The 22,206-nt window shown below is 46.6% G+C and overlaps 1 protein-coding gene across 1 annotated transcript; it reads right to left on the bottom strand.

Moving 5' to 3' along the window:
• Positions 1–6,454: 6,454 nt before the first annotated feature.
• HOXA11 (homeobox A11) lies at positions 6,455–10,195 on the bottom strand. The gene is made up of 2 exons (XM_059475886.1): positions 9,532–10,195; positions 6,455–8,055 (listed from the first exon to the last, which is right to left on the bottom strand). Exons 1-2 carry the CDS (start codon positions 10,193–10,195, stop codon positions 7,823–7,825), a joined length of 897 nt encoding a protein of 298 aa, XP_059331869.1. The 3' UTR covers positions 6,455–7,822.
• Positions 10,196–22,206: the final 12,011 nt, after the last annotated feature.

The raw sequence follows: 22,206 nt of genomic DNA on the forward strand, positions 1-22,206 counted from the left end.
TTTTTCCACAGCGTGACATTCCCCTGGAGGAATCCCTCCTTGCGGCAGGAGGGCAGTGTCCCTTCCCGCGGGGCCCTCCCCAGCGTCCCTCCGCGCCCCCGGGAAGCGCCAGGGCAGGCAGGGGATGCTACAACTTTGGAACACCCATAAAATCTCTGTGGAAAGGCGCCTGATTTTTCCAGCGTGGTGGGGCGAACATCACATCGCGGTTTCCTTCTGACCGGTGACAGGGGCAGATCTCCCAGCCTGTAGAAGCCCTTCGAGTTTTTTTCCTTTCCCGCATTTCCTCCTGTGACATTGTTTGTGATTTCCCAACCCGACTAACTTCGGATGTGTTAATGTGCGATGGACGAACCCTTATCAGATTCCTATGAGGGCCATATCAGTACTAACAAAATTAATACCACATAAGGAACTGGTTTATTGGCTGGTATACAGGAAGGCTATTATCAATAGGCTTAGCTTCATAAATACAGATCTAAATAAAAAGAAACGTGAGCCCCAGCGCCGCCTTCCAAATACATTTCTCTACACAAGTCAGGTATAAAAATTACTCTGGGGAAGTCTGCTCTTGCGGTATGTTTATTTTGCATTTGCCAAATTAAATAGAAACGGATTGCAAATCTAAAAGCCATACGGAACCGAGGAGAAACGCTTGAAATCATTCCAAACCTGTTTTTAAAATAAGCAGCTCCCTTTTAAAAATTGGATTAAAGTGAAGGAAAGTACTATAAGAAGTACGGTGCAATCTTCGTCAGCCGAAATGACTGCGAGTGCATGGATGAGACGCGAGTTGGCTTCTCCTCCCTCTGCGATCTAGTGCCGGGGAGTCAGACAAAAAGCACAGAGGCCGGTGAGAATTTTGGAAGGTGTTCTTTGGCCTCCCCGATTAGGTTTTGCAGCAGTGGGTTACCCCAGCCCCGTGTCAGGTCCCGCGGGAGCTGCCGTGGGCTCCTGCGGTGACCGCAGTAAACGGAGCCGGTTTGATGGTCAAGGCACCGACCCCGTCTAGATCATGAACTCAGCTCGGCGCTGCATTATCTCCGCTTTCTTTAATCGCTAACAAGGCCAAGGCAAATAGTAACCAGCATCATCAAACCCAGCGAAGTAAAACTAATAATGTTCACTTGATTCGTAACTATAAAAGATAATGGTCAATTCTGACTAAACTGAGCTAATTTGGCATGCGCTGAGTGCAGCTACTGCGTTACCAGCGCTTAACAATGTGTCCCTTGGAACTTAACCCCTATTTAAAAGAAATTTTAAAGAATATTGTGGACGCCAGGGGACGAGAATTACTTTCTTTTTAATTCTACTTCTGTAAGTAAAGCTATCCGAGGGTCTATAAAACCGAGCAAATAAAATTCTGATAAATATCAAAGCCAGCGAGAAGGTGTTTTCGTGGAGAATCTAAATTCATGGCGTACATAGACAATACTATCAAAATAAAATTTTATTGATCTAAGAAAAATATAATAGATGCATTAATAGCGTCGTTAAGCCGTTTTATTGGTTGAACTAAAATTAAAAACAAAAAGGGAATAAATAAAAACCGACAGCTCAGCCTAAGCAAACTCTGACTGGAAATCTCAAAACGTATCGTGTTAAACCGTGATTTATCTTTTTATTATTGGCCCGTATAACCCAAAAGATCAGCGCTGTTAATCCAGAGACGCATTTTGCGAGCTAATTAAAATATGCTTTTATTTGTAGACATGGGCAAGCTGCAATTTGTGAAAACGTAAACGGCCTTGCAGTCTGTGCGGGAGTGCATGCGCCGCCTATCTGAGAGTACAGCCGTGGACTGCATTTTATACAGCTCCAAAAATTAATGCGATCAGACTATAGTTATTTAATATTGGAACTGTCAGCTCCCTGGAACGTGTGTGTGTGCCAGATTCCTCTTTTTTCTTTTTTTCCCTTTTTTTTTTTTTTTTTTTTTTCTGGATTTGCTCCAAAGAAGGCGGATTTCAGACAGGAGGTTTAGGAACAGCGTCTGCTGTGCCAAGTTAGGTGACAAATGACGGCCCCACTAATTTTATCTTTACTAGAAATTCTTTCACGCTGGTGGTGCTGCTGGGGAGGTTGGCTTGTTTTGGCGGATTATCTCGTTAAAAATTAGGCTGCGATTTAATTTTATTCCAGCCATCCGGAGGCTTGCTCGCCTAACTATGTTTTATATTATACATGTATCGTTTTACTTATTTGGATTAGGAACATATTTTGCAAGTAATTCTGACGAGTTTCAAATGCTGGTGTGCGGCAGGACAAAATACACCCAAACCAATTCATTAGGGCTTTATTTCCTCGCCGTTTTCCGGCACTGACGAGAACAACGGGGCTTTCTATTGTCCAGAGAGCCCCAACCACCATGCAGAAGCAACAACGGTATCGGGTTATATATGTGTGGGGAAAATATTCCATGCCCAAGTCTGTCTTTTAAGTGCGCCCCTTCTATTGCCAGAGATGCACCGCACAGCTCTATTAAGCATTTGAAACTGTAGCCTTTCTCCTTTTTTTGTGGCTGTCTTCCCTTTAAAGAAGTTCTGAATCCATATAAAATTTTTTTTTTTTGGTTGCGGTATAGCTTGGCTGTCAGACACACACGTCGGCCAGAAGTTTCGATTTCAGCACATTTAATGAAAAGATCGTGACCCAAACAAACAAAAAAAAAATTCAAAAAAAAATATAGACAACAAAACACAAACCCAATGAGCTTATGAAAAAGCCTCCCAGGGGTTTGGATGTGGTATGTGAGCTGAAGTTGAGTACACGATTAATTAAACACAGTGTAGACACTGAGCTGGCTTCCCCTCTTCCCTCCAAAACACGCAAACCCAAATAATGTAAAATAATAAACAGTTATTGTAAGAAACAAGCTTGTTTTTTTAAAATATTATCCTATGACCGCGGCCGTCAGTAAACAATTCGTAACCAGAGGGCGCTTTAACTGCTGCTGGGGTCCCTTTGATTTATTCAGCCAAGTATTGAATGGGACAGGGAAACAACAAGGGGAAAAATAAATATTTGATCAAATATGTGGAGTTTAACTTGACTGGTGTAAAATGAAATGTTGCAAAGGGACCCTCAAATCTCCCTGCTTCTCACGTGGCTTCTTGCGTCCTGGCATGGCTGAGGGAAGTCAAAAGGGATCAACATCCCCGAGCTTTTAATGGAGCATCTTTGATGAAATCGATAGGTTCCAATAATCATCTGAAACTGCTCTCTGTCGACTGAGCATGTGCTTTTAACTACACTTGCAACAGTCCCCTGGAAGTACAATTTAAAAAATACCGCAGGCAACAGGCATTATATACATAGAAGATGAAGGATAAAATCATATTTTAATTTTTTTTCGGACAGATATTTTAAACTCTGCCCTAAGAAACATGTGTATTAAAGCATGTAGCCAAACCAGTATCTTCTCCATGCAATACCACCTTCCCGCCCACCCTTCTCAAATGGAGACATAAGAAAAACATGTGAAAATTTTATGGGCATGGAAAGTAACCTGGAGTTAGGGGTACTCGTAGAGAGGATAGAGTTTCAAAGCTACAATCCAGAGCAGCCCCGAGCACATGAGAATGAGTGACTATTGTTTGTTTACAGCACATGTGCTGAGAGAGAAAGAAAGAAAGAAAGAAAGAAAGAAAGAAAGAAAGAAAGAAAGAAAGAAAGAAAGAAAGGAAAGAATCGAAGTCTAAATCTGGTCTTGCACGAACATTGACTTAATATGCAATCACATAAACAGTTTTTAGCATAAGTATGTCAAAAGTTGTTTACCACAATCTGTGTCCAGCTGCAAGGAAGCAGACTACCCTTTAAAGTTACCAAACGACCCTAACTAAACTATAGTTCAAGACTAATAAGATCGTCAGAATTGTCTGTCATTTGCAGACTGTGTTGCCATAGATCTATTTGATTGAAGACACCTACTGTTCCACACATAAATGTCAAGTTTCATAATATTTCCAATGCTACACTCTCTTTTTTTCTTCTTCTTCTTTTTTTTTCTTTTTCTTTTTAATAAGTGGAAGAAAGCTACAAGTTACTCTGAAAAAATATTTCCAGATAACGTGGATTTTCCACGTGGCTGGCCAAAACTAAGAGAAAATAAAAGGTCAACTGCAGCTTAGAAAGTCCCTTCTATATTATTTCACATCCTAATCAGCAACTTTTTGCATCCTTTCCCCTCCCTGCGGTTCTGTTCCGCGGTGCTCAGCCGTGAGGGCAAGGGCCACCCCACATGGCAGGGTACCATTCCGGTCACCGCGCACTCCTCGCCGCTCTCCATGCCGGATAGATGTGTAAAACACTTACCTTCGCGCATTTCCTAACCCAAAGCCCAGAGGCTTTAACTCCACCGAGAAGCCCCAGCGTCTCCCCCCTCCCCCGGCATCCCGAGCGGCTTTTTGTGCAGCGGAGCCCGGTAAGTGCAATAATTACCCGTGTGGCTCCAGGGATGCAAAGTGAACAAAGGCCAAGATTTTCTTTCTTTCTTTTTTTTTTTTTTTTTTTCCCTCTCCCTTTGCAGGGCTGCTCCCCTTGCCCCGGGCGGCTTTGACATTGATCTGAAGATCGCCATCTTGTGGCAAAGCAGCCCCTAAACCGCGGCCGACGTCCGCCCGTCCGTCCGTCCGTCCGTCCGTCTGCCCGCCCGCCCTCACGCCGGGGCCCCGCGGCAGGACGGCGGGCGGGCGGGGGGACGGACAGACGGACGGCGGCGGGGAGCGATGGTGGCTCACCTCCCGGTGTAAAAACCTCCGGGCGCGCCTCGGCTGCCTTTAGAGCGATGCGTTTGGTACAGGCGAGCGGACGAGTCACGGACAGTTTTTATGGCCGCAATGTCACAGCAACACAGAGGATGCGATTTTATTGGGCTAGGAAATCCAACCCCGACCACAGAAACTCCATGTTTTTACTGTCTCTAGGATTGGCTCTGAATACCAGTTAATTTTTAACCAGGAAAGGAAGCTTGCAGGCTTAACTTTCATAGCCATTCAGCTCTCCATCCGTCCCTCTATCCCTCTCTCACCGTCTGTCCATCCATCTGTCTGTCTCCTTTTAACTGGCATTTCCCCTTGCATACTAGACAAACAAACAAACAAAGTCCCCTCTTTTCCCCCTCACTTTTCAACATTCCCTTTGGGTAAACGTTGTCTGGCTGGGTGGCGGTGGTCAACAAAGGCCCAAAGTCAGTAAGTCCTTCACCTCAAGGTTATGGGTGATGTCCAAGCAATACAGAAGTTCAAAGCCAGTAAACAATGCAAAAACAGAATCCACTTTCTTCTCCTGGTTAGGATGAGGGTCAACATCAAAGATTCAAATACTCTCCTCAAAACACATTCCTATCTCAGCTATTGTTTGGTGTTTGGGGTTTTCTCCCCCCTGCCCTCTCCAACTTTCTCCCTCCAGCCCTCCTCCCCCCGCTGCCCGCCTCAGTCCACCCCCTCCCTGCCTTGGAGATCAAGGACAATTTCAAACAGTCCATTTCCACCACGCTGCCATGCGGATTCTTTTCCCCAAAGACAACAATTTTCTTAGGGCTCTCAAATTCTGGCCACATCCATCAGCTGGCTTGAAACTTCCCTTTGGTGCCAGCTTATAAAACGCGTCCCAAATGCTACCGGCAGGCATTTCTCCTGGACACACGCGGCGGGGAGCAAGCGGCAATGGCACATCCAGCCCTGGAGCACAGGACCTTGCCCCGCCGGCGCTGGCAGGAGAAGGAGAAGGCCTAACACGTAGCGAGCTATGTACACACTTAATTTTCCTTTTCCTGTGACCCGCTGGAAGTATGCTCAAACAAGCCCAGGTTCACTTGTTAACTCCAGAGTCGAAGATTTAACGATGAAGTTCACAAAAGAAGAGTAATTCACCCCAAATGGCCGAAGAAGGTCACGAGGAATTTCGGGTCCCAGAGTTACATTGGAGAAAAGAACATGCAGTAACGTAACACCAGAGTAAAAATATAAAGTTTCCTTTTTTTTTTTTTTTTAATTTTATTTTCCTTGTGCGCTGTTCCACTGTATACATGCAACCAAATACTTGCGCATATTAAAAGAAAACTGTATATACATATAGATGATACAGATTGAAAACAGTGACGTCATATAAAGATATTGCATTTTGTGAGTTGTGACAAAGAAATTACATCCATTTGGTAAAATTTATTAGTCAAAAACATTCTTATCACCACTTTGTTGCACATGTAAAGAAATCCCACACCCTTTAGCCCCAAAGGAACAATAAAAAAAAACAAAAAAAACACCACTGAAAAAAAACCAACCAGGGGAAAAAAAAAAGGGCATTCGAACAAAATAGGTCATGGGTTCTTTTTTATTATTTACAAGTCTTGTAAAACACCATTCCTGTATGAAATATACATTCAGATATTCTCAACAGCAAATTACCTCAACGATAGAACACGGTATCCTTTGTAAACTGATATAGAATTTTAAATATTTTCCTTTCTTTTTCCTCTTTTTTTTTTTTTTTTTTTTTTTAATTGCATTTTTTCACACTTTGGTTCCTGCAGGGAAATATATATATTTATAGATATTTAAAATAAGTTCAAACAACTCTCCATTCTTTGCATATGTCGACTGGGCGACAAAGTAGAGCTCATGACATTTAAAGTAGACAACAACAAAATTACCATATTTACATTGTTTGGCTTCTGTTTAAACTCCTCACTAGTCACCTTTAAACGAACATGCAATAGAGTTATTTTAATCATCCAATGTTAGTGCATTGCACAACTCCAAGTTTCAATTAAGTGTTGTGTGGTATTTGCTAAACTGTCGTTCTCCACAGGTATTTCCTGAAGAAAGTTTGTGAGCCAGAAGCCAGAAGGTTAGTTTCCTTTAAGGAGCTGTTTCTTTTAAAACGCTGAAATTCACACTCTTTTGCCGATTTATTTTTAGTATTTGTATATGATTTGTCTCCAAAAAGATGGCAACGCATAGTCTGTTGTCATAAATAAAACAAGAGCTAATTAAATTTTTCTAATTTTATTTTTAGTGATTGTTTCTTTACGACATATGGCGAATTTATACCTGATTTTTAAAAGTAAAGAATTAATTTTTTTCATTTCGGTCTTTTTTCCCCTCGCCCCCATCCCATCCCACACCCCCAAAGGAAACACTACTATAACCATCACTACATCCATATTACAACTACTCGCGGTTGGCCCCAGGAAGGTGTGGACATGACATCCCCCCTTTCTTTAGTTCTGTTTGTATGTGTGTGTGTGTGTGTGTGTGTGTGTGTGTGTCTCCGTCCTTCAAATCTTATTTCAAACCCATGAGCAATGGAACACTGCCTCTAACCCAGACATTTTCCTAAGGAAGAACAAAAGATTATTTCTCAGAGTTTATATTCTGCAGTGGTCCTGGTTGGGTGAGCTCGACCTGGCGATCTCCAGACAGATGTTGCACAGCAGCACAGGGGCGAGGAAGGGCCGGGGATGGGCGAGTCCGGGGATGCAGAAGGACCGTCCCCGCCCGTGCCTGCCGAAAGCCGTGGCAGGGTGAGCCGCAGTGCCTGGAAAGGTAAGAGGTATGGATTTTGCACTCAGAGGTGACGTGCACGTTTAGAAATGGATCCCATGTGTGTCAAAATCAAATCGATTCCAGTTGATATGTAAATACATATATAAAAAATCATCATCGCAGTTCCAGAGAAGGTTTACGTGTGTGTAAAACCTTAGATTCTTCTAGTCCCGTCAGATACACACCTCCTTCCTCCACGTAACCCCGTGGCTTGACCTTGTCAAGGGCGAAATCTGAATTTAATCTCGTCTTGAAAAACGCTATGAGTTTTAAAGTAGTGGATTAGCTGAGTAATATTGTAATCGGTCCCTGTTAATTTTTTTTTCTTTCATTCTTCTGTTCTGAAACCATATTTTGACTTGACGGTCGGTCAGATTGAGCATTCGGGAGAGCTGGAGGCGTTTCTCTTTGTTTATGTAGACACTGAAGAAGAACTCCCTTTCTAACTCTCTAATCTGGTATTTGGTGTATGGGCATCTCTTTTTACGCGTACGTTGTCCACCTGTGGAGCGAAAAAAGGCAGAAACGTTTGAGACCCGGCGGTGGCCGGCGGCGGGGGCTGAGGAGGGACGGGGGTACTCCCAGGGAAAGCACGTTAACGTGGAAAAGACGCGTTTTGCCCGCTCCGGGGTGGGAGCCGGTGGCTCTGGGGCTTGGCGCCAGCCCTCCGCCGTGGCGGGTGCGTGCGGCCGGGCCCGGAGCCGCCGGCCCAGCCCGGCCCCCGCGGCGCCGCGGGCCCGGGAGCGCGCAGGGAGAAACCCCCGCCGAGAGCCGCGATCCGGCCGCGCTTCCTCCGCGGGGAGGGCAGCTGGAGGAAAGAGCGGTGACGGGGGGCTCTCGCGGATTTCACGAGCCGGAGGAAAGCCTTTGTGGGCTGCTCGGCCGGGCGCCACCCCGCACGGGAGCTGCCCGGGGAGCAGCCATCACCTGGCCGCCTTCAGCGGGCGGGGGGGCCCGCGCCCAGCCCGCCCCGAGCCCCTGCCCGCCTGCACCGAGCCCTCGCTGCCCGGCCTGATCCCGTCCTGCGTCCCGAGCAGGGGAAAAACCCCTGAGCCCAAGGCTGAGGCTGCTCCCTCTCCCCCTAGCCGGCTATTTTCAAGCACGTTCTCCACCGCATCGAGGTATTCTCCTCTCGATTAGCCATTACGGTTTTAAAGTTCATTAAGCAGAATATAAAAGGTTTCAAGGTTCAGGAGCTCTTTACATTAAACGTAGCTGCTATCCCTTTAAAAACTTCCTTTTCTGGTACAGTTCATTGTCGAGGTATTTTTTCCCCCCGGCCGTATACTAGCTTTGCCTTTTAAAAAGCTCACATAAAAAAATCAGACTTTGACAGATTGAATAACAATTGTAAGTAACAAACTGTTGGACAGAAGGCAACACGTAATTGCCACAGTGCCTTAGTAAAATGGCTTCCTTTAGACAAAAAGGCCAGCTTTAGGTTAATTTGCTTCTTTTAATATATTGCTACAGTTCAGGCTGCTACTTTATCTGTTAAACGCTATTCTAGCGCAATCGTTAAAACGGCGAGGGCTTTGAATTCAGCTCCTAACTAGACTTCTGGTGCAACACATGGCTTTTATAAAATCACTGGATTACATTGATATCAAAGGAGTCAGGATCTCCTTTTTTGCCGAATTTACAGGCACAGAACGAACGTTATTATATTTTCAAGAGCTGACCACGGAACTGGTTTTTTATTATTATTTTTTTTAAAAAGCAGAAAAAAGAAAAAAAAAAAGGAGAAGAAAAAGGAAAAAAAAATTAGGCATCCATTGCCCGGTGGGTATTTCACGGCCAATTTCAGCACTAAACACGTGATCTCGCCTTTTATAACAAAGTTTTGTTGGGGGAAATCTAAAGGCCCTTCATAAACCTTATATGCTTATAAAACAGCATATAAAAATTTAACAGCGGCGGTGCGCTAGATTTCAAGCTGCCTTTGCTAAAAGCGCTCCGGCGCTGCCTTTATACGTACTGGAACTGCCGGATTTCTCCTCATTGTTGCCGGAAGATGACTCGGGGCTGCTGCTGCTCTCCGGCCGCCTCCTCTTCTCCTTCTCCGCCGCCGCCGCCGCCGCCCTGCCGCAGCCGCCCTCCGAACTTGAAGTTGCCGCCGCCGCCGCCCCGGCGGCCGCGGGCGCCTTCTCGCCACTCTTGTCTACCGGGTAGTCCGCCGAGGCCAGGTTTTCCGCCGTGCCATAAGCCGTCTCGAAAAATTGGTCGAAAGCCTGGGGCAGGACCCCGTTCCTGCCCACCGTGCTATAGAAATTGGAGGAGACGTTGGTGCTGGGGTGGTAGACGTTAGCTGTGTTTTTGCCGAACATCTCGCCCATGCTAGCAGTGTTGGTGGCAGGCAGGCAGTCTCTGTGCATGATCTCCTCTGCGGAGTAGCAGTGGGGCAGATTGTTCCTGGGGTGCCATTTACTGGAGGGATCAATGGCATATTCCCTGAAGGTAACTTCTCTCACAGGTTGGACCTGGGGTAGGTTGGAGGAGTAGGAGTATGTCATAGGGCGAGAAGACGGGGTTTGGGGCAAAAAAGAAGGGAGGCTGGAAAAATCAGGACCCGAGACGTAGTAAGTACAACTTGGCAAATACATGTTAGAGGAACAAGGAACACGCTCATCAAAATCCATCATTAGGGCTACCTCGGCTTCTCCGCATTAGCTGAGCTTAACATGATTCTCTAGCGCAGCTGCCCCTTTGAAGCGGATCCGTGAAGTAAGGGATGGGGAGACGTAGGCTGACGTGGAGAGCTCTCCCGGCGGCGCAGGGAGGTGCGGTCACGTGGCCCGACGTTGACATTGACGAGCGGCGGGCCCGGGCCCCGCTCCCTTTGTGGCCGTCGCGGGGGAAAGCAACAGCTCGTCGCCAGCGCCCAGGGGCGAGCCGAGCGCAGCTGGGCCGGGGGGGAGCCCGGGGGGACACACTGCCGCCCTGCCACTGCCCCGGCTTAGCCGCCCGGGCCCTGGCACCCTCTGGCTCTGCAGCAGAGAGGCTTATCAATTCCCCCCGGGGTTAGGTGAGACCTTTCTGTTTGTTTGTGGGCTTGCTGGGGCGTTCGGCGGCTCGCTGGCAGGCTCCGAGAAGGAGGGCACCGTAGTAGAGATGCACGCAAGCTTTCTTGTGGAAAGCCGCTTACGAGGAGGAGGAAAACGCTCCTGAAGAAAACGTCTCCTTTTTCCCCCCCTTTTTATTTTTTCTCCTTTTTTTTTTTTTTTTTTTTGATCGGTTTGAGCTTTCCCTCCTCCCCCCCTAAAAAAAAAAAAAAAAAAAAAAAAAAAAAAAAAAAAAAAAAAGAAAAAAAGAAAAAAAAGCCCTCACTCTTCAGGGTTTTTCTGGAAACCTTACGAGGAAGAATGTGCCAGGGTCAAGTCTTTACTGATTTTCATGGTGAATAGATTACATGCTTGCATTCATGTTCACTTCCGAAGCGCTTAGTGTCTTCCTTCCCTTACTTACATATTAACCTCAAATACCCCGCGCGGCTTCAGCCAAGCTTTACTGGAGGTAGTTAACAGTGTCGGGTCCCCGGGACGCAGGTTTCCCCTCCTCACCCTCTCCAAACCATCCCTTGCCCCAGTCGCAACGCCAGAAAGCCAGCAAGCCCTTTAAAGTGCAGACCACGGAGCTAAAGGCTGTTTGCTGATCTCTCCGCCTCAACTCTGCAACTAAATGCTTGAAAAACCAGTGGATATTGGGCTACCCCAGCTTGATAAATACTCCGAGTTTAATTGCCAGAAGCCTAGTTAAAATTATTTGACATACTGTTAACCCGTAGGAACAAACTCGCCGTACCGAGATACTTTCCTTTTAGCTTTGTGTCGTCGCTGAAGGCTGACACCCAGGGAGACCTATTTTAAAAACCTGGTTAAACTTTTACTATTGTTGCATGAAAGGGATGATATAGAAAGCGGATTGTACAGGGGAGAGACGAAAAAGTACTTTTTCTGCCAATAAAAATGCACACCCCTCCGAATGTGCAGAGCCAAAGAAAACACAGAAATACGCCAAAGAATACAGCACCTTTTGAGGCACGGACATCCCTAAGCTCTCGGAAGAAGTATTTTTTTGCTCTTCTGATGTTCGATTTCAGAAAAGAAATATTTGAGTTCCGGCTGGATTTTATCAAAATAGAAAAACAGGGTGGCAAACGGCTATTGTGAAGTCGGTACTCTTAGGAAATCAGACGTAGCTCAAGATCCGTGCCCCCGTGGACTTGGGAGGCTAGTGGAAGGGAAACGAAAATGTTAGGGAAATAATATTTGGATTTCCCCCCCTCCTTCCTCTGCAGTGCTGTGGAAGTATTTATATATCCGGAGAAAGTTCTCTACTAAATTCTGGAGATCCTCGGTATTTAAATGTCAACATCGATTTATTTATTTATTGCTTGCCTTATCGCAACCGACTAAATAACAAATCTAATCATGTTATGCAGAGAGAAAATATTCTCATTATGTATTTCCCCTACATTATAGTTAACTATTGCGTTTGAATTCAAGCTGTAAATTCAAGATTATCAAGTAATTACTTTGTAGTGGAGTAAACTAATTTATTAGCATTAATGTTTATATGCCTTTTTCTTATTTTACAAGGGTTACCCTTCACAAATCAAATGCTCCGGACGTATCCCTGTAATGAACTCTTTATTTTGGTTTGCTGCAAGAACTTCTTATGCTTACTGCACGTCTGTGAGCTGAACTTGAAATTAATGAATTAATCTTCCAGCTTGACATATTTGCTAGAAAGTGGATGGAAAAGGATTGCATGTCGTCAAAACCGCTAGCAGAAGACTGCAATGTCGTTTAGGGATTGTAAAAAGGTTTGGGAGGTTTGGGGGCTTTCCCTCTCTCTCCCTCTTAATTTCTTTTTTTTTTTTTTTTTTTTTTTTTTTTTTTTTTTTTAACTTGAGGTGGGGAGGGGTGTGCCAGCGCTCTGGTTGGCTTTTTCCTCAACGCTGTAATTTTGCTCGCATTTACTTTCCCCCGGTTTTTTGCAGGGGGTGGTCGTGGTGGGGTGGTGGGTGGAGTGGACTGGGGGGTCGGAAGCCCTCTTTTGGTGTCCGAGCATTGGTTATTTCCCCTGTACACCCGCACCGTTCAATTCCGTCGATGAAAACCTCTCCCCACACCCTGCGCACACGCAGACACTCCTCCCTTCGAACAAAAAGGAATGTATAAGGATTTCAGTGACTTTGAGATAACAAAGGCGCCACCATTGCCGAGCCTCGCCCCGCCTCTGTGTGATGGCAAACAAATTCTTGCACTTGTATTAGGGCTTTTAAGGCTATAATTGAACACGGCGCGTCTAGGGGAACCGAAAACAGTTCTAGACTGACCTGCGGTTTTATAGCACTTTGGCAGTCAACTTCAGCTTGTGCCAGAGCAGACATGACAGAGCTGCCCAACACTTAATCGCGGGACGCCACCTCCTCGGACTCACTGCAGCCGCCCTCTTGCATTTCAATAAATTTCAAACCTTGGGGCTAGAAATGGGGAGCAGAGCTGGCACAGGTTTGTATGGGGCTCTTTGCCGCTCCTCTCTGCAGCGGGGGCTGCGGCGCCGTGCGAGGCTCGGCGGTGCCAGAGGTCGGGGCTGCCTCTGGGAAACAAAGGGAAATTAAGGCAAGAAGGGCGAGAAGGCGACTGGAAATAGGAGCGTGTGTGTGTGCGTGGGTGTGCGTGTGTCTGGGCATATATGTGCTTGCACAGCATGCACACGTGCAGCCCCGATGCCTGTTTTTGGATCGCTCGGGCTCTCTCCCCCACCTCTCCAAAGCGAGCTGCCTGTTTCTCTGCAAGCGGGTTTGTAACGCAGGGGGACCCCAAAACGCCTCCGGGTGCCGCCTGCACAGCAAGCGGGAAGGGCGATGGGGAAACCGAGGGGGGCACAGCTCGTCTGGTAGCCAGTAGACACCCAAGGCACAGGCTGTTCTCTGCTTTATTTGCTGTTAAGTGAAACAAGAGATAATGTACGCCTAAAGTCCCGGAATGTGTGGGTAATTGCAGGGAGCCTGCTGTTAAGTTGCTGTGTTCAGCACAATTATCAATGTTGATTATTTGGTCTAATGTTGAATTGCTCTTTTAATACAGTAATTGGGACTTCCGCGTTGAGGAAGGGGGAAAACCGAGCCTTCCCCTCGCTAACCTCACTGAGAACAACATAAACAAAGGCAGGCATTTCGTTTGGAGAAGCAAAATGCATTCGTTACGCCTTCCCATGTATTTCGACCGGATTAGAGAGGGTAAAACCGCTCTGAATTTGGAACCTCTGCCGCAGGACGGTTTTGCAAAGGAGAAGCGTGGCCAAGAGGTGGGGAGACTCTTACCCATAGCTAAGCTAAACAAAGGGAGGAGAAAAAAGCTACATCTCTTCTTCTTGGGAGGAATATAAACAGAACTAGGACGCCTCGATAGTCTAGCTTTTTCATATACAGATGGTGTGCAAGGGGAACTGTTTAACTCGCTACTGCTTCTCCAAAAGGTCAAGTTCTATTGTATCTAAATTGTTGTCTTTCTGTACCGGGCTCTGCTTGGAAAATATTTGAAGCCGACCATTTACCTTGCCAGTAGGGTGGGTGCCTCTAATTAACAGGAGGAACGTGTGCTAGAAGGAATTTGCGTCAAGAGGAGCTAATTAAAATATTACAGGATCGCTGGCTTCAATCTCTGCTGCTTCTCTCGTACAGGGAGGGTGAAGGGTATTACCACTCGAGCAGGAGAAAATATCTAAGGAGTTAGGGCAGTGTTTTGTAAAAGTGAGGGTTGATTACAGTCTACAAAGGCTTATTAGAAAACGTAGCATTAGGGAATTTGAAATGTCGCTGCCAACAAAAAAAAAAACAAAAAAAGCGCACCGTCTTTCCTCCTTTACCAAAGCAAATAGGGGCACAAGGCGATAATTCGTCGCAAAATTTGCCAGGAATGCAGCTTCAGAAAAACCTGTTAATTATTTGGATTTTAAATATCTCGGGCTCAGAAGTTCTTAAAAGGCATTTATTTTCTGTTTGCCATTTTGTCTGTTATGGAAAAAAGCTATAGGCATACTTCTCCTTTTTTTTTTTTTTTTTTTTTCTTTCTTCTTTCTTTTAACTAAATATGTTTCCATAAGATTGCAATAGAATGAAGTGCTACATTAGCTAGCTAAATAATTTAAATAATAGGTGAATTCTTGTATGTACTTCTGTATGTGTATATATCGATAAGGTGGAAGCCCCGTACTGTGACATGGCTCTTTATTTTCCAAAACGTGAGGCGACGTGGTTGTGATTTTGGTAGGAAACTGCAGAATACGTGTAAAAAGAACGAGCAGATGTAAAGAGGATTCAGTTTAATTCTGACTCTTTTTTTTTTAATTTTTACCACATTACATTATTTCAGGGGCTTGAACACCTCAAAAGGCTGCACTCATCTGGCTAGAATACTTTAGATTAATTTTTAATATCAATTAGCAAAATCCTTTCCTCTGTCACCCTCTGTCTGTCTTTTTAAGTTGCTGATATTAAGAGGGTGAATGGGTATTTTTCCTACCAAGCTTCCCGTCCAGTTTGAATTTTAGGATTCAGCAACTACGGACCTACGGAGATATACTCGTTGTTGGCCGCCAATCGTGATATTTTGCATCCCTTTGAGCTGAAGAACATCCGAGGGCTCTCTGATAGCAGCAAGTAGCCGAAATATTGCGGGCTTTTTTTTTCAGGAGAGGAAGCTACTTCTAGATAGAAAACTTGGTGTTTCGGCAGCTATTCTCTTGCTCACCAGCAGACGAGCGGTTTGCTGCTCTGACAGCCTCCCGGCGCCTTCCCAACGCGCGGGGAGTCTCTCGCAATGTCGCGTCTCCTCAAACCCGGTCTCCCAGCCCGGAGCTCCGGGGTCTGGGGGCTCTGCACACCTCTAAAATGTTTACATTTGCTAGGTTCGGAGCCTAGTCCCGAAAGACAATGCTGCGGGGTTTGGCAATCAGACGGTCGCAGGAAGAGATTTCCTCAGACCAACTAGTGTACCAGAAATTGATTGACTGACGATGCTGCTATAAATGTCTCTTTTTCTCGCCCTGAGCACTCTCGGAGGCTCTCCCAGCACAAGAAAACATACACACAGTCACTTATTTCCCCCCTCGTCCGTCCAGATACAAGTGCAAGTGACTTCTAGCAAACTTCGTCTGCGGGAGAGGGGTGTCTAGAGCCAGCGGCGGGCTCTGAACTGGGGCGAAAGCAAATTTCCTTGGTAATAATGCGCAGGTACAGAAAAGCAGACACTTTCCACCCACTCCCACCCAGACCCACAAAGCGCCGTGTCCTCAGCACCGTTTGTAGTGAGCAGGTACCAGTCCCCTTTCGTGTCAATGTATTTTATGAAGAATTAAGCAGAGCGGTTTAGGGAAACATCCCCAGTGATCCCTTGAAAGTGAGGTGCTAGTAATCGACAGTTGTCCCTGCAGACGGCCGTATCCCAAGCGATGTTCCCATGCAAAGTTCACCCGCAACCGAGAGTGCCGCTTTACTCAACACATTAAAAAAAAAAAAAAAAAAAAAAAAAAAAAAAAAAAGTCCGCCAAAACATTCCCGTGTCGACTTACATTTAAAAGTATTGCTAGAATCGATGCCTTGAACTTGACCTTAGATTTGTTAATCCAGGAAATATATTCACCGAGAGGAAAAAATAATCCTATCGCGTTTGCCTCTGGCAAACGAGCATTTTCTGCCTACCGGTTCATGATATAAACAACGCACAAGAGCTATGAGATATATAATGTGCCCTCTAGATTAAGTCCAGAAAGCCACAGAAAGTGAAATGCCTCAATGCCGAGACCAGGCAGTCGTAGCTAGACTGTTTCTGAGATGCCGAGATCCACACTATACCACAGAAATTCACGTCAAGGTAATTGACTGGGATTCTAAGCTAAATTGAATTTTATAGGATATAAGGTTCTCTCTAATGCACATTAAATTTTAACAATGATTTATAAAGGTATTTCAATTTTTTATTTAATTATTTTGCCCACCTCGCCAAGAAACACATCAGATTTTACTGTACCACTGCTAACTTTATAGGAGAGCCTTATTCGCATATCGTGAAACCCACCGAACTAAAGACATTTCTTCATCGATGCTTGCTTTAGGGGGCGGGTTCAGGAAGTATCACTATAGCGGGACTGTCAAATCAACGACTTCAAAGCTCCAACTTCATATTTTGATGGACTCTCAGAATTGTATTATAATTAAAGTACCTGTACTTGTGCAACTTTTATAGGAAGCTATTTGTATAACACGAGCCTAAAGTACGTGCTGCAATTCAGGATGCGATCATATGCCCGTGTACAACTCAGCCAGCTCGTAAGGATCGTTTTTTGTCTCCTCTCTCGTATGTAAAGCAAAGATATCCATGAAAACAGCTCTTCCTCTAAGCCTAATATGGCTGCTCTTGCCTATGCCCGGGTGGAAGCCCGCTCTCTGTCCCGCTTGTTTCCCTTTCTCGACTTTTCAGCAAATGATGGTACCAATAGCAGTGCTTTCAGAAACCGGGTCTCGTGAGCATGACAGATCCGCATTGCAGCAGAGCCCGGGTGAATTTGGGCAGAACATCCAGAATGGGACCAGGCGAAGTGCGGGTGTTAATCGTTCTTTCTCTTTCGGTTTTATTTTTTCCATCAAGCGGTCACGCAGCACAGTACTTAGAAATCCTCACTTATTTAAATGTAAACCAGCCACTGTCTGGAGACGAAGTCCATGCAAGATTGCTTAGTATCAAAAATCAAATTTTTTTCCTTTTTTTCCTTTCTTTTTTTTTTTCCCTACCCGAAGGCATTTCGAAGCCAGGATGGAAATAACCCGCTTTTCCATTACTCCTCACCCAAGCCGACCATATAGGTCGTTTTATACGATCAGGAATAAATGAAAGCAATTTGCTTAGTGCGTTCAAATCAAGGCGATTACGACGAAATTCAGATTAATTAAAACTGACAGGTTACAATGCCCGACTGGCATTTTTCTCTCCAGATACACACAAACAATGGCGAAAAGCAGACCGGTTAAACATCCTTCCCCATATTTCTTCCACACACAGCCGTCCACCCTCCTCCCCGGCACTTGAATGATTAAAATAATTTCAGAGGCGAGTACACGGGAATAAAACAACCGGAGATAAAAACCAGGAGACGCTTTTCCATGCAGCCTGACCCAGCTCTGCGGTACAGCACGGCGCTGCACAAAGCCAAACAACCAGCAGCTCTATCTGCGAGTCTGCTCTCGTCCTGGGCTCTGACCCCAGCCTCTCCTGGCGCACTTTCCTGCCAAGAGACCTCTTTGCTTCCCACCTATGCTAGAGGGGAAAGCAGCATCCCTGGGGAAGGTGGAGCCGGCACCCAAGCTAGCAGAAACAGTCTCACTTTTTCTACTTTCGGCTCTATTATAGCATCAGCTCAGGCAGCCCACCCGGTCCCCGCAGGAGAAGCGGCACTTCGGCCTCAAACCCCGTGGGAGAAGCGGAGTGGGGCGGGTGGGTGGGCTGGGGGGAGAGCAGGGGCCTGGGAAACTCTCCACAAAGGCCTCCCGAATGGCTCCGCTGCAGTCATGCAGGGGGCTTTCTGCGAGGGGACCGGGTGCGTGTTTGCTGTTGCCTTGTTTGCTTAGCTCACCACCGAGCAGGGAGAGAGGAGAAACATTGAGCCGCCTCCAGGAAGAGCACGAAAATCTTACCCCAGCATCCAGAAGTCTCTCGCCTGTGCAAAAATATATCCCCACGGAGACTGACAGTTAGGATCCCGCGCTGGGCTGTAGATCTCCAGTTCACTGAGGATGGATTGCTTATTTTTGGTTTCCTCTCTCACAGATTAAATATACACCGTCCACCAAACATGCCTTCTGGATTTTTCAGTATCTTGGGTTGCTGTTGATGTGGGGGTTTATATTTTTTTTGTTCTGGTTGTTGTTGGTTTGCCTTTAGATGGAGAGAAATCTAGCCACGGGGGCACATCGTCCTTCCTGCCAGCTTCAGGCAAACTGCAGCGATATCACAGGCTAATGACGATTATTGCTATTATTATTACTACTACTATTATGGCTATTTTTTCCCCCCCTCTCTCTCTCTTCCCCCCCGCCCTCTTTCTCTCCCCCCTCTCTCTGTTTCTCTCCTGGTCCCTTAGGACTTCCGATGGCGATTTGCACACAAGGTGGTTGCAGGAGGCTAAAATGCTGTCTAATTCCACGGAATCCCATCGCACGAGTAGGAGAAATTAAAAAAAAAAAAAAGGAAAAAAAAAAGAAAAAGTCCCAGTGTTTTTGATCACGAGACACCCGGCCGTTCCTCCCCAGTACACCCCGGGTCACAGTACAGTAATGACCGTGGGTTGTGCGTTGTAGGACTTGACCTTTCCTACGTAGAAGAGGGCGCTTTACGCTAAGGGGAGGGAAGGGAGGGGGAAGCGGCGGGAGGAAGAGAGATGCTCTCTTTGGGGATGTTTAATCACAGTTCAGATCTAGGAACGGGCAAAGCTTCTGCCTTGCAGTACGCCATGTTGAAGCCATCCACTGGAGAGAAAAAAAAAATCTTTTTGGGGGTGCGGGGGCGGGAAGGAGGCCGATGGGAGGAAGGAGGAGGGTAGACTTAATGAACATTAGCATTTCGTACCCTAGTTCATGAATCAACTGCATTCAAGGGGGAGGGGGCCCAGGGGGCAGGGAAGGGCTCACGGCGTGGCCGAACACCGCGGCCGGACCCTGCGGACGGGGCCAGGGCGCACCGGCACCCACCGCCCCACGTTCCCCCCGGCCCGCCCGGGAATGCCACCCCTGGTTCACTCCCCCTCCTCTCTTTGGACTCCTCTAAGGGCCGAGAGTGCGCAAGGACATCTCTTCGGACCCTCATGAAAGTGCATTGAAACGAATCTAAATGTTATGAATGGCGACAAACGGCCTTTTAGCGCCTGCCAATATTTTTTTTGTATTAAACGCTGTCTTGATTTTATTGCTAATGCTGCCCACGGAGAATGCTGAAATGCACCAGGAATGGGATTTTATTTACGCCGTAGATATTTTTAATGTATAGGCTAGAGGCCGAGATTCTTACCCGTTCTCTCTCAGACACACACACATATATATATATATGTATGTGTGTGTATAAACTCGTTTTTCTGGAAGTAACAGGCGATTTTCCTAACATTTCAATATTGAGGACAACATTCCGGGATATTTTAAACGGGCATCTTTCTGAGCAAAAGGCAGCCGAAAAAAAAAATTAGATTTAGAGTTATTCTTTTTCGGAAATATGCTCCTGTCAAGGTTTATTTCCCATAGCAAACCACCTTTGCTACTGCCAAGTGCTCTAGGCGGGGATAGATGAAATACCAGATTATTCGCTGGGTGGGAAAAAGTTTAGCATTTGTTATACCTGTCTGTCCGCGTCAAAGACATAAGGACGTTTTCTGCTCATGGGAAAACTGAGAGACCCACGACGCCAAGAATCAGGCGATTATAAACTAACATTTCCAGACACTGGGAATTAAAATATATGCCTCTGAATCTAAGATTGAAAGTGAACTACGTGGAGATTGAAGTGAAACCGAACTTTTAGTTGTCTTAAATTATATTGCGCATTTTGCGCTAGGAATGAAATGGTGCTCTGATATTAGTGCTCTGATAAATACCCTAAATATACAGTAATAGCAATAGCTTGCATCCTCTGTCCCTTGAATCTCTCTCCATATTTGCTAAAATATTATACCTAACCTTCTTGACTCAAGGGAAGCTGAGAGAATAAAAGACTGTACTACGTTTACATACATTTTGTTTTTCAATTTTGTTCCTTTTTCTTCCAAATCCTTCTTCCGGCATATTTTCTTAACGTTTGCAAATAAAACTCCTTGCACCCGTAACTCTACACAGCAATCCAGACACAGTGAGTTCCCTACCACCATTTTAAAACACTCTCTGTAACGCGGGGAATATAAATAATAATTATCTTCGAATCATGTGCAAGGACGGAGGTCGTGAATTAATGTATCACGTTGCTTAATTATTTTCGTTGGTGATAATATTCACTTGTAAAACGTATTAGGGATGTGTTTTAGGACTCTGGCGGCAGATTGGTGAGAGGGGAATATGTAGTACAACAGCAATTTGTACTTGAAAATGTATGTGCCAACAGCTTTTGGACGGTAAATGAAGGTAATAAATAACGCGAACACACACACACCTACATGCCCGCTCTCCCCCGCGCTCCGAGGCCGCATCTACCCGGCTGAGGGACGAGGGAGATGGAGGGATGGAGGCGCGGGGGCTGCGTGGGTGCAGCCGTGGGTCGGCAGACACGCGGGACGGCGGGAGCGAGGGCAGGAGTGCACGCAAGGCCCGCGCAGAGCGAACCTTTCGTGGCTCGGAAACCTCAGACCCCGCCGTGCTGGTGCCTTGAGCCGCCGCACGGCCGCGGAGCGCTCCCACGGCCACCTCCGCTCCCTCTTCCCGGTGCCCTGGAGAGCGGGGCACGGAGCTTCCTCAGGTCCCTGCTCACCTGATCCGGCCACTCGCACAGTGGGATATTTCTCCAGAGGCGCCTCGAGCCGGGCCCAGGAGGAGCCGCGGCTCGGCCTCCCCGCGGCACCGGGCGCGGAGCCTCCGCCGCCCGCCCGAGGCTTCGGGGAGACACCCCGGTGGGATGGGGAGGGCCCCGTCCCCGGCCTGGGGTCCGGCTTCCTGACGGGGCCGGGAAACGTGACCTGCTCGTCCTGCTGAAGCCTCCGAGAGCCACGAGCCTCGATGCTGACTTACATGGCAGCAGGGGTCGGATCCAAAATGTTACCTTACTCCTGCCAGCGACGGCGAGTCAAACGCTCCCCTTTTTACCCTGTGAAATATATACGCGGCTGAGCTATTGGAACAGTAGTGGGAATTTAAATTCGCTAATCCACAGTCAGTCTTGAAATGCTTAGCAAATTTGAACGGTAGGTAGTTCAGTGCGAAAACATAATCTTCAAACGCTAGCTCCGATTAAAAGTTACCTTAAAAAACAAAAGCAAAACAACCACCCCCCAAACAAAATTTAAAAAATAAATCCCCAGAAACAAACAAAAAACCAAAAACTGCAATTATACTAATGTCGGCCATGTTCTCATCGTGGGCTACTTTCAAGGCGTCCCTGAATTATATCTCTCCGGGACAAGATCTGAAAATAGAAGATCCTGATTAAGGTAAGCAGGATTCAGTCCTCTGTATCGTCTCCAACTCCGACCTGAAGTAAATATAATTTGCGGCGTCTCGTGCATTAATTACACAGGCCGCGAAATTACATAGGTTGGGAAATATAACGAAATGAACAAAATTATTCACTGGGAGGAAGAACAAGTGTAATTCACCAGTGGCCTTCTGCAGGCAATTTCTCTCCTTCAGCAGAAAACGTCGCAAGTGGAGGGTGGAAAGGCGCTGTCCGGTGCCTGCCGCCGAGGCAGACGGCCCGTGGGCAGCAGGTACAGCCGGTGGGAGACAGGTCCCCGGCGCCAGTCCACAGCCCCGGACCTTCGAGCGGGCTATCAGGGCTCCCGCAGCTACAACAGCTCCAGCGCGGAGTCTTCTGCCTGCTCCAGCTCCGCTGAAAATTCCAGGCCGCGGGGCTACCACGGAGCTCCTGGAGACTATTCCCCCATGGTTCCCCACGCCCGT

This window comes from Ammospiza nelsoni, chromosome 1 (genome assembly GCF_027579445.1).
Source record: "Ammospiza nelsoni isolate bAmmNel1 chromosome 1, bAmmNel1.pri, whole genome shotgun sequence".
Taxonomy (NCBI): Eukaryota; Metazoa; Chordata; class Aves; order Passeriformes; family Passerellidae; genus Ammospiza; species Ammospiza nelsoni.

Bases quoted from the DNA above. Each gene is read 5' to 3' on its own strand.
- HOXA11 (XM_059475886.1), bottom strand. From the start codon at position 10,195: ATGATGGATTTTGATGAGCGTGTTCCTTGTTCCTCTAACATGTATTTG. The intron at 8,056-9,531 runs GTACGTATAAAG...TTCGCTCCACAG, and splicing joins GGAGAAATCCGGCAGTTCCA to GTGGACAACGTACGCGTAAA.